Raw genomic sequence first — 12,411 nt, 5'->3', positions numbered from 1 at the left:
CTTTGGGAAGCTGAGGTAATTGGACTGCCTGAGCCCGCGGGTGCGAGACCCACCTGGGCAATGAGACCTCATCTCTACAATAAATCAAAAAAATCAGCCGAGAGTGGTAGTGTATGCCTGTAATTCTGGCTACTTGGAAGGCTGAGGTGGAAGGATTGCTGGAGCCCAGCAGGTCGAGGCTGTGGTGACTGGGAATGGCCACTGCATTCCAGTCTGGGCGACAGAGTGAGACTCCAACTCAAAAAAGCAAACAAACAAAAAAAAGAAAGTAGATATTTAGTTCATTTTGTACACATTATAACTTGATGAGGACCTTCCAACCTACTGTGAATTTTCCCTCTGAGCAGTATATGCAACTTATTCTGTGTGATGTAAATATAACACTCAAAATTCTACATGCCTATGTTGATGCCCAAATTTATGCTGTATCATTTACAAAAATAGTGTGTACACTGGCAGAGTGCATTTCATTTCATTCTTTTTTCTCAGACAATGTATTTGAGAATATTTCTGTGTTACAAATTTTCTTATTGTATAATTTTAGTTGTCAGCTGGATCCTGGCTAATTTTTTTGATTTATTGTAGAAATGAGGTCTTGCCAAGTTGCCTGGCACAGTCTCATAACTGTGGGCTTCATCCTCTCCCCTCGGCCTTCCAAAGTGCTGGGATTATAGGCATGGGCCACTGCACCCAACCATAGATATTTAATTTTTTCCAGACATCTATCTATATCTTGCCTGAAATTTTTAAAAACTTTTCAACCTGTATTGATAAAATACATTTTACAGTAAATAACTGGAGGTAAAATAAGTGGATCCATTTTTTGTTGAAGGGTATAAAACCAGGAAGAAGAGGAACTGACACAGAGACCAGCCTGAATCAACTGTCAAGTCAGGCCATCCTATGACTTGGGATGTCATCTTTGCAGCCCTGCTAACTGAAGTTCCTGATGACTACACTCTCAGGAGACACTGAAATTGCTCTACCGTGTGCCTGAGAGGCTTCATGTGGGTTCTTGCACCTTCTCACTACGTGAGATATTTTATAATTTGGGATCTTTTTTTGTTTTTGAGTCAGAGTCTCACTCTGTCACCCAGACTGGAGTGCACTGGCATGCTCCTGGCCACCGCAGCCTCGACCAGCTGGGTTCTGGTGATCCTTCCGCCTCAGCCTTTGTAGTAACTGGAACTACAGGCACATGCTACCATGCCCGGCTAATTTTTTGATTTGTTGTTTAGCTGAGGTCTCACCAAGTTGCCTGTGTGGGTCTCAAACCCGCGAGCTCAGGCAATCCACTCACCTCGGCCTCCCAAAGCGCTGGGATTACAGGCTGAACCACTGATCCCAGCCAATTTGGAATTTTTTTATTTTTTTCACAAGTGAAACATAATCCAGACTGAAAGTAGGGACTCCAAGAAACTTAGAATAAATTTAGTTTACATTTTGCCTCAGCATCACCATTTTTCCTTAGACTGACATGCTTTGAATCAAGCATAGGTTAAACATAGTTAATTTCCAATAAGCAGGTTTTAGGAGGCATTAAGACATTTTAAGATTACATTTTTCTGCAGGCCAAGAGGCAGTCTACCTCATTTCCCTCAACAAATACTCCATCAGATGAAAAACCAGAGCAATCCAACAACTCAATCTTTCAACTCAAGGTTTACATACTATCTCTAGGAAACTTTCAGGTTCCTTGTTAAGGGGGAATCAAAGATCACCTCTTGGCTGGCTGAAGCCATAGAAATTATACTGAGACCTCTCTTTGGTCAAGAAGTTTGTGGATTTCAAACATCTCACAAGTCTCTTGTTGGAAAACCCCTTTCCTTTGACTCCTCCCATGTAGCCCATCACCTGAGGGCATGAGATGCTAATGTCTGGCAACCAGCAAAATATAAAACTCATGTGGCTACAGTTTACATCAAAGAACCATGGCCCTGGACAGTCCTGTGGGCTTAAATCCCCCTTCCTCAAGACCTTTAAAAATCCCAATTCTTGGCCATTCCACACCTCAATTTTCTCTATCTGCACCCTTTCCAATGTGTGAAAGATGTTTATTAAAATTTGCTTCTTTCTACTTTCTCCTTTGTTGCAATCTTTCATTATTCCCATGACAATAGTCCACCTCACCAGTTTACACTTTCATGGAGGACAGGAATCATTTCTGTCTTTCCCCTCAATACGAGCAATGTGTGGAAAATGCAAAGAAGCCACTCACCTAATCAACTTAAATGTATTTTCTATAAATTTTTATCTTCGAAGAAGACAAATCTTTGACTAAAACAACAGCAAATGTAACCATGAAATGTCAAAATAAGGCAGGGTATCTAGCACAGGTAAGAAATAGATAAATTTCCCATAGGCTGCTTTTAGGAAGCATTCAGACATTTTACTGTAGACCAATTTGTCAACCTTTCCAAATTTGGGCATATCTAAACAAAACCTCATAATATGTAAGACTAGGACAACTCCATAATAATAAACACTAAAAATCTTTCAGGACAGGTGCGGTGGCTCATGTCCATGATCCCAGCACATTGGGAGGAGGAGATGACAGGATTTCCTGAGTATATAGTTTCCAAAACAGCTGCAGCAACTTGGTGAGCCCTCATCTCTCCAATAAATAAAAAAATTGGTGAGGCATGGTGGTGCACACTTGTGGTTCCAGCTACTTGGAAGGCAGAAGTGGTAGGTTCATGAGTAGGTTGAGGCGGTGGTGGCCATGAGTGTGCCATTGCTCTATAGCCAGGGAAAACGGTGACACTCCTACTAAAAAAAATAAAGGCTGGGCTCGGTAACTCAAGTTGTAATCCCAGCACTTTGGGAGGCCAAGGCAAGAGGATTGCATGAACCTGCGGGTTCAGGGCAAGCTCAGGCAATTTTGCAAGACCTCGTCTCTACAATAAATAAAAAATTAGCCAGGTGTGGTGGCACCTGTCTGTAGTTCACATAACACAGTAGGTGGTCACAAAATTTTTGATTAATACATTATGTGAGCCGAGCTCAGTGGCTCAGTCTGTAATCCAGCACTTTGGGAGGCTGAGGTGAGTGGATTGCCTGAGCCCGCGGGTTTGCGACCCGCCTGGGCAACTTGGCAAGACCTCATCTCTACAATAAATCAAAAATCAGCCGGGCACACCTGTAGTTCCAGCTACTTGTAAGGCTGAGGTGGAAGGATCCCTGGAGCCCAACAGGTTGAAGCTGTGGTCGCCTGTAGCAGGTACTGCACTCCAGTCTGGTGAACAGAGTGAGACTCCAACTCAAAAAAAATATATATACACATGGGTCTCAAACCCATGGACTCAGGCAATCCACTCACCTCAGTCTCCCGAAGTGTGATATTGCAGGCTGAGTCACCAAGCCCAGCAAATTACATGTATTTTATGAGTCTGAGTATCATTCCATAACCCAGGCAGGCATGAAGTATCTCCACAGAGCTTATCACCATCTTGACCTCCTGAGCTCAACAGATTCTTCCTTCTCAGGCTCCCAAGAATCTGAAACTACAGGCATGTGCGACCACTCTTGGCTAAATTGTATCAACTTTTATAGCTACATGCATTTGCTATGTTGTCCAGGTTAGCCTCACATTTCTAGGCTCAAGCAATACTTTCTCCTCTCTCTCTCCCACCACTGACCTGGACAAAAACCCCAAAAAGTATACAAAACCCGAGAGGGGTCTTGGCCCCTCATCTTCTCGGTTTTAATGGTCCTCTAAATAAAGTCACAGCCCATGTTCCAACTCCTTGCAGAGCAGGTGGGGATTCAAGCTTCCAATAAATTGGGCACTATCTACAGGGAAGCCAAGGATCCCCCGAAACTACTCACTGGGAATGCCTAGGAGATAAGGGGAGGTGCACCCTCCACTAGCCCTAAGGAATGTCATTTGGGAAGGTGCAGAATTAGAATCCTTGTCACGCCCAAGGCTATGAATATATGGACAGAAATTAATGGGTTTCTGTGTCACCGGATCTTCAAGACATCTACAGGTGACACAGACATCAAGACATCAAAAAGCAAGTCATGGCAGTCACATGCAACATCTCCAAGAAAAGAATTTAAGCCAGAACTCTGGGGGGCTACAAGACCACACTCACCTAGAGTGTAGGCCCACGCCCTGTCTGTGGGGGATGAATTTTCTTAAATAATCTTTTCTTCTCTCACCTCTGTGTGTTGAAATTCTTTGCAATTTACTCGGATCTCTGGGGTTCAAGCACACACCTCCGGCTTGCCAGCCCCGGCAGTGCCGCGCCCCTTGCTCCATCCATTTTCCCTCACCCTGTCCAGTATCCTAGCAACCCTGATGACTTGGTCTAGGGATTACTACTTGGATATACCAGATCAGGTGACTGTGGGGCTGTCACCCACTGCCACCTGCTCATGGCCGTCTTCCCCCGCCTCTTCTCCAAGCCTTTACATCCAGGCCCTCCGAAGACCCCAGTCTACAAGCCCTGCCTGGGACTTAGAGATTCACGATCCGCTGTTAGCCCAAGGGAACCCCTTAAAACTGTGCTGGAGCTTCCGTTTACCTTGCAGGAGGAGAGAGGGATGGGGCAAGCAACACAATCCCTTCCTCCAGGGTCCCCCATGAGGGTCAGACCCCTCATGACACTCCTGGGTCTCACACATACATACTGGAGAAGCCTCCAGTAGACCGAGGTCGCCATGGAGACAAGACGCTGGGGACCGAACCAGACCCACCCTGTGAAGAGGGGATCGGAGCCGAGCCGCCGGCGGGCACAGGTCCAGGATCAGAAGTGAGGGGGAGGTCGGTCGGCCACAGCCGGGTCATCCGTATCCATCCTGCCTCTCGCTCCGGCACCCACACCCATACTCACAATTTCCCAGGTTCTGGGTGACCCAACATCTTCCTTACTGACTCCCCGGACCTGCATCTCCCAGGGCGAAAAAGGAAGAAGCAAAGACATGCCACTGCTTCCGAGATGATTCCGCACTCTCGCAGGCCCAAAAAACAAAAGGCCCAGTGAGAAGCCGGAAGCCACCGCCTCACTTTAATCTCCTTTCTGATTGGGCATCTTCCGAAATAGCATCCGCTGATAGGATAAGGCGACAGTTCACCAACCTTCTGATCTTGAATGACAGCAGATGTGATCCAACGGGGCTGGAGGAGGCAAGAAAAAAGAAAAGCAAGTTTTTTCTTGTAGCATTTTGAGGTTGAGTTGCCTCCCTGCACCGGAAGTTGGGGGCAGGAGCAGGATGTGGTGTGCATTGCAGAGCATGCTGGGAACTGTAGTACGAGAATGAGGCCTGGTGGCTTGATCGCTGAGCTGCAGGATTCCATCCCCGTCTGCGGAAGCAGCAAAACACTTCAATGTACCCTGTGAGCAGTTTCAAGGGGAGCCCACATATTTTGCCCTGCTGGGGCAATCCACATCCACCAGTGACATGTTGGACAAACTGGCCATTGCCACACCCACATACCAAAGAAACAAGCCCCCTAAAGAGGAGTAAAAAGTAAAAATGAGTAAATATATGAATAAATAAATAAGAGAAAAAAAGAAATAAGCCCCCAAATGCTCCTGGACAAAAGGAGAGAGTTTGGTAAATCCTTCGGGTCCTCTCCCACTGTGAGAGGTTTTCTGTCCTCAATAATCCTGCTTAAAAAAAAAAAAGAGGGAGAGTGTAAGAGAAAAGAGAATACACAAATGCGAGAAGTTCACGAACTCAGATGATCTCCTTGCGTATAAGAATATTAAAGACAGCTGGACTCGGTGGCTCAGTCTGTAATCCCATGCCTTTGGGAGACTGAGGTGAGTGGATTGCCTGAGCCTGTGGGTTCGAGCCCCGCCTGGGCAGGCGAGACCTCATCTCTACAATAAATCAAAAAATTAGCCGGACATGGTAGCGCGCGCCTGTAATTCTGGCTACTTGGAAGGTTGAGGCGGAAGGATCGCTGAAGCCCAGCAAGTTGAGGCAGCGGTGGCCGGGAGCGGCCACTGCACTCCAGTCTGGGTGACAGTGAGACTCCAATGCAAAAAAAAAAAAATTAAAGACTCTAGGCCAGGCTTTGTGTAGTCCCAGCACTTTGAGAGGCTGAGGGGAGTGGACTGCCCGAGCTGGGGCCTCAAAACCAACCAGGGCAACTTGACAAGACCTCGTCTCTACAATACATCAAAAAAATTAGCCAAGTGTAGTAGTGCTCAACTTTAGTTCTGGCTACTTGGAGGGCTGTGGCTAAAGGATCGCCTGAGACCAGGAGGTCGAGGCTGCAGTGACCAGGAGTATGCCAGTGTACTCCAGCCTGGGGGACAGAGTGAGACTCCAACTCAAAAAAAAAAAATTAAAGACTCATGTTATGCACCCAATGACCCTGGAACAGAGGAGCTTCTAAAACAGGCTCCCAATGACATATTCTCTAGAACCCCCAAAGGACAATGTTTATAATCTTGTGATGCCATTACTGAGCCAGGTCTAATAAATCATCTTCATCCATTAGGAGAAATCTGGATGTTCACTATTGTAAGAACTCATCTCCGTGAGTTTGGAGAGAACTGGACACTCTGTTGTACAAACACAGCACTGTGCTTGTCCGCAGAGCAGGCTGCTGAAGGGGTTGCTGACTATTCATTTGAAAGAAGGATTTTTTTCTCCTGAAAGCAAAATGAGATAAGAAAAGGAACTGGGTGATTTTCAGTACCTGCAGATTCAACAAAAAGTGGAAAATCCTGGCAGAGCCCGTGGGTTCTAGACCTGCCCGGGCAACTTGGTGAGACACGATCTCTACATGAAAAATTTAAAACAATAGCCAGTCATTGTAGCACTCATCTGTAGTTCTGGCTACTTGGAAGACTGAAGCAGAAGGATCACCGGAGCCCAGCAGGTTAACGCTGGGGTAGCCCTGAGCTGCACTCCACCCATGGCGACTGAATGAGACTCCAACTAAAAAAACCAAAAGAGAATCCCAAGCAGCCAGATGAAAAAAGGTGACACACTACAGACTGTAGGATCCAGGTAAGGCCTATTCCTTCATAGGCAGGAGCTCCTCCATCTTAAGCAGCTGGGATCCCCACCTTGGAGCATTCTTCCACAAAATGAGGCCACATTTCCTATTTCTTACCTTGAAAGGAACCCACCAATTATGGCAGAGCTAGGGACGTGGCCTCCTGGGACATCACTTTCTCAATTTTCATCATTCCTATAATCTAGAGCAAGTATTGTGCCTTGAAATCATACCCCAGTGCCATCTGCTTGACCGCAGACTTCTGTTTCAATGGTGGTCAAGTAATGGCCACTCAAGACAAGAAAGTTCAGCCATCATTGCCTCCCTGAGTGGATAAGATTGATGGCTGGTCTTTGGGTTTCTGCCCTCCCTAGTTGAGGTGACTGGTTGTTTTTCAAGCCTGGTGACATTACTGGTCTGGGCCTGCTGGAAATGAGTGGGCCTCAGGAACCCACACACTGTGCCTAGGGTTCTTACCCTGCCTTGGGCAAAATCCTAGTTTTGGTCAGGGCCACATGTTCACTGTATGATCATCCTAGATATCCCTAGTAAAAATGCTCTCATAGAGGTCAGGTGAAGCCAAGATGGGCCCCTGGTGTAAGACTTGTACCCTTTAAGGAAGGCACTGTCACACAAATTGGCCAGCATGAGGAACAAGACATGCTGCTGACTGGCTGAGGTTTTGACAATGCCATACTCATCCTCCTGTTCCAAGGCTTCCATTGTCCAGCTTCCTTATTGATACTGATTTCATAGTGCTGAGGAATTATGTGGAGATTTGGGGCACCTTGCTGGGTGCTGCCCTGAATTTTTGGGGGCCATGTGGGTTACTTTCTCATAAGAAAGTTAATATGTAGGTGTCATCATAAGGGAGGAGGATATCTCAGCATTTACTGTGAACTGGGCAGGCCCTGGTGTTGGAGGTTCAGTGGAATAGCAAAGTGAGGTTGTCCTGTGTTCCCAATCTCACAGGGAACCTAGGATAAGACAGGAGCCCAGCATCCTTGTTCAAAGCTGTGCAATGGAAACCATTGACTCCTGATCTCCAGATGCATGGGAAGCTTCAGGACCAAATTTCAAGCAAGAAATCATCAAACAGCCACAGTCTGTTCTGAGATAGGGGCATGCCTGCCAAACCTGAACCTCCAGGCCCCTGGAAAAGCAACCTGTTTCACTGAAATCAATGGAAGCTCCTACCTGCAGTTGTGCCTCAGTTTGGTAATCAGTCCAAGTCAGGTGATATCAGGCGACGATGGCTACTAATTGAGGGGTGCTGCCACAGTTTTTTTAGTTGTTATCTCACTCTGTCATCCAGGTTGGAGTGCAGTAGCATTCATGGCAACTACAGCCTCAACCTGTTGGACTAGGTGATACTTCTACCTCAGCCTTCCAGGTAGTTGGAATTACAGGCACGTGCCACGATGACAGTTTCTTTCTTTCTTTCTTTCTTTCTTTCTTTCTTTCTTTCTTTCTTTCTTTCTTTCTTTCTTTCTTTCTTTCCATCTTTCTTTCTTTCTTTCTTTCTTTTTTCTTCCTTCCTTCCTTTCTTTCTTTCCTTCTTTCCTTCCTTTCATTTCCTTCTCTCTCTCTCTCTCTCTCTCTCTCTCTCTCTCTCTCTTCCTTTCTTGTCAGACTCTACCTTGTTACCCAGGCTATAGGGCAGTGGCATGCTCCCAGCCACCACTGCCTCCAACTACTGGGCTTAGGCAATATTTCCACCTCAGCCTTCCAAGTAGCAGGAACTACAGGCACATGCAACCAAGCCCAGCTAATTTTTTTTTCTTGGAGTTGGAGTCTCACTCTGTCACCCCAGACTGGAATGTAGTGGCTGCTCCGGGCCATTGCAACCTCGACCTGCTGGGCTCCGGCAATCCTTCCACCTCAGCCATCCAAGTAGCTGGAACTACAGGTGCGCACTACCACGCCTGGCTAATTTTTGATTTATTGTAGAGATGAGGTCTCACCAGGTTGCCCAGGCAGGTCTCGAACCCATGGGTTCAAGCAATCCACTCACCTCTGCCTCCCAAAGTGCCAGGATTACAGGCTGAGCCACTGAGCCCGGCCTAATTTTTGGATTTATTGTAGAGATGAGATCTTACCAAGTTGCCCAGCCTCATCTCAAACCTGTGTACTCAGGCAATCTTCTCACCTCCAGCTTCCAAAAGTGCTGGGATTATAGGTCTGAGCCACTGTACCTGGACTAATTTTTCATTTATTGTAGATGTGAGACCTTGCCAAATGGCTGAAACTGGTCTTCAATGCATGGGCTCAGGCAGTCTACTCACCTCAGCATTCCTAAGTGCTGGCATTATAGGTGTGAGCCACTGTGCCCAGTCTGCTCCATGGTTGTCTAGAGCTGAGATGGTGGGCTGGAGAGACCCAGGGTATCTACCTTGGAGAGGGTCTCCAAGTTGGTGGATGCCTAGAGACTAGATCACTTTCTCCACTGAGCTTATCTGGCTCTCACTGAGGGACCCCAGGGACCCTGGTCCCTGAAGTCCTCATGTTTTCTGTGTGGTGCCCCTATTCTAACATCAAAGACACCATGCAGGAATCTGATCCCAGAGCTAAGGGTGTGTGCAGCCTGGGACATGGTTGCCATTGGGACACCTCAGGCTTCTCCTGTGATGTCTTCCTAGGATTTGGACTGGCTTTGGGCTCCATCCCTCATGCCCTTAACCCAGGGCTACTCTACCTCACCTCACCTTCGGCCCTGGCAAAGAACTCAGGTGGGAGAGGCCTTTGTATTAGCCAAGCTCCTTTGCTACCCTAACATGAAACTTGTCTCCACTGCAGGGTACATGCTTCCAGGTACTGGTCCCTCAGGCCTCTGGGGCTGTCACTCCACATAGTGGAAGGACTGAATATTGCCATACAACTGAACTCTGAGTTCTGGGTCTGGGCTGTGATCCCAACTGGTTCTCTCCCAAATTCTGCCTGGGTCTGGAACATTAATTTTCTCCACTCCCTTGTTCAGGGCATGTTGCCCTGCCACTCTTGGGAGGAAGGTGCTTAAGATGGAAGAATTTCCTGTTGCTTCCTGGGGCTGTTGGTATTGGCTCACATGTAGGGCTGTGATCTCTTGGTTTCCTTCAGGTACCTTCAAAAGCAGGTGCAGGAGGTTATGGCACTGGGGCTAGGGGGGTGTAGCCATCATCCATTGCCCTGTCTCTGAGGCATGTTCAGTAATCTCATGGTCAGTACCTGCCCTGGGGCCCATGTAGGCCTGTTTTTAGAAGCATCTTAGAGGATGAGGAGAAACACCCACAGAAATGAGTTAATGGGACCTGTGTTCTCCCCTTTTTATTATGCCAGAGGGTGACTTGGGAGTTGACTTGGTGCTGGACTCAACCTCAGAGACAGATCACACTGTATCCTTCTCAACTGAGCCCTGGAGACCAGAAGGTGCCTCAGCACCATGTCATGCTCCAGGGAAAAGGCCCAGGATAGCATGTCCTGAAAGAACTCCTGCAGACCAAACAGGGACAGCTTCAGGAGGTGCTATAGGCACATTGGTGAAAACCAGGTGGAAAGGGTTCCCTGGGAATGGTCAGTTCCTGCATCCTGCTCCCACCCTGGGCACCTCCTACTGATCAGTGCTGGGTCTTTCTGGCCACTAATGCAACCCAGCTGTGCCCAGGAGGCCATGATAAGGGAAAGACCTAGGGAGGGAAATGCTCATCACACTACTGCTTTCTATCTGTATCGTGTCAAGGGTTGTCTCTGAATCTGGGAGGGTTTAAGGTGTCCCACCCAGTCCATGAGGACATACACTGATTCAGGTTCATACAGTGTTCATTATTTAGCCTACTTAGAAATTTCAGGGATTTTATCTGAAATTTAAGCACAATGAAGATGTCATTCATAGTGAGTTTATTTAGTTACATTTTTCTTTTTCTTTTTTTTTTGAGTTGGGATCCCACTCCATCACCCAGGATGAAGTTCAGTGGCATGCTCACGGCCACCCCAGCATTGACCCACTGGGCTCAGGTGTTCCTTCCACCTCAGACTTCCAAGTTGTTGGAACAGCAGGCATGCATTACTATGCCTGGTTAATTTTTGATTCATTGTAGGAACCAGGTCTTGCAAAGTTGCTGGGGTTGGTTTGAGCCCATGAGCTCAGGTGATCCACTTGCCTCAGCCTCCCAAAGTGCTGGTATTACAGGCTGAGCCACCAACTAGTAACCTTTCAAGGAGTATTTCCCATATGTTTGTTCTCAACTGAAAAATACTATTGAAGACATTTTGGTGGTATCATTCCTTTAACTTTCTACAATTTACATAGTTGATTTTGTTGATTTTACTGGTCCAATTTGTTCAGATGATAAATAGGAAGATTTTATAAGTCAAGGGGTTGCTTTGACTTTTGTCTGCTTTCTTCTGACTATTAAACAACAAAATGCTTTTTGGTATGTAATAAATGTTTCATAATTACCTATAAATATTTCTCTTAGAGTGAGGTGGTGGTTTTTTGTAAGAGACTGAAGATATCCAGAGTGATGAAATGGCATTGATTCTACATGTGGATTCTATAAACAGCCCACTGTCATACTTTGCATGTTATAAATTGTATTTTTACAATTATGTTAACAACATAGCTCAGAAAGATAAAGCCAAATACTGCGTGTTTTCAGATATAATTGAGGGCTAAATACTGGGTACACACAGACATCAAGATGAAGATGGCAAACACTGGGGACTGATAAAGGGAGTAGGAGGGAGTCAAGCGTAGAAAAACTGCTTATGGGATACTATCAACCCTGTTTGGGTGATGGGTTTAACAGAAGCTTAAATCTTACCATCATATGATATACCCATGTAACAAAGCTTCATGAGTACCCACTAAATTCAAAAGAGAAAAAAAAAATCATGAAGAAGAAAATATATCTTTACTGCTCATTAAATAAAAATGGGTCATCCTAAATTCTTTATTTTTGCCATCTTCACCATGAGAAGCGGAAGTTGTGGTGGAATAGGGGAGCCTGGTCTTGCTGTCTTGGGTGACAGAGGTGGAAGAGTTGAGGGGAGACAGAAGAGGCTGAACACTTGGTGCACCTTTACAGAAACATCTTAATTTCTGTCTGAGGCCAGGCACGGCGGCTCATGCCTGTAATCCCAGCACTTTAGGAGGCTGAGGTGAGAGGATTGCCTGAGCCTACAGGTTCGAGACCAGGCTGGGCAACATGGTGAGACCTCATCTCTACAATAAATAAAAAATAATTAGCTGGTTATGGTGGTGCATGCCTGTAGTTTCAGCTACTTGGAAGGCTGAGATGGAAGGATCACCTGAGCCCAGCAGGTCGAGACTGCAGTGGCCAGGGGTTGCCACTTCCCTCTAGCATGGGTGACAGAGTTAGAATGCAACTAAAAAAAAAAAAAAATTCTGTCTGAAGTTTTTTTTGTTTTGTTTTGTTTTGAGTTGGAGTCTCACTCTGTCACCCAGACTGGAG

At 46.4% G+C, this 12,411-nt stretch overlaps 1 protein-coding gene across 1 annotated transcript in view; it reads left to right on the top strand.

The window, feature by feature from the left end:
* Positions 1-4,665: 4,665 nt before the first annotated feature.
* Positions 4,666-12,411, top strand: part of LOC103260585 (zinc finger protein 43-like) — a 54,007-nt gene continuing 46,261 nt past the window's right edge. Inside the window, exon 1 of the mRNA XM_021712422.1 lies at positions 4,666-4,757. Coding sequence (XP_021568097.1) covers positions 4,666-4,757 — 92 coding nt within the window. The remainder of the gene's footprint in view (positions 4,758-12,411) is intronic.

The sequence above is a fragment of the Carlito syrichta genome, unplaced genomic scaffold (assembly GCF_000164805.1).
Source record: "Carlito syrichta isolate Samal-C Ts95f unplaced genomic scaffold, Tarsius_syrichta-2.0.1 Scaffold303252, whole genome shotgun sequence".
NCBI classification, from domain to species: Eukaryota; Metazoa; Chordata; class Mammalia; order Primates; family Tarsiidae; genus Carlito; species Carlito syrichta.
Note: the sequence above shows the minus strand (reverse complement) of the source record. Positions and strands in the feature narration are given on the sequence as shown.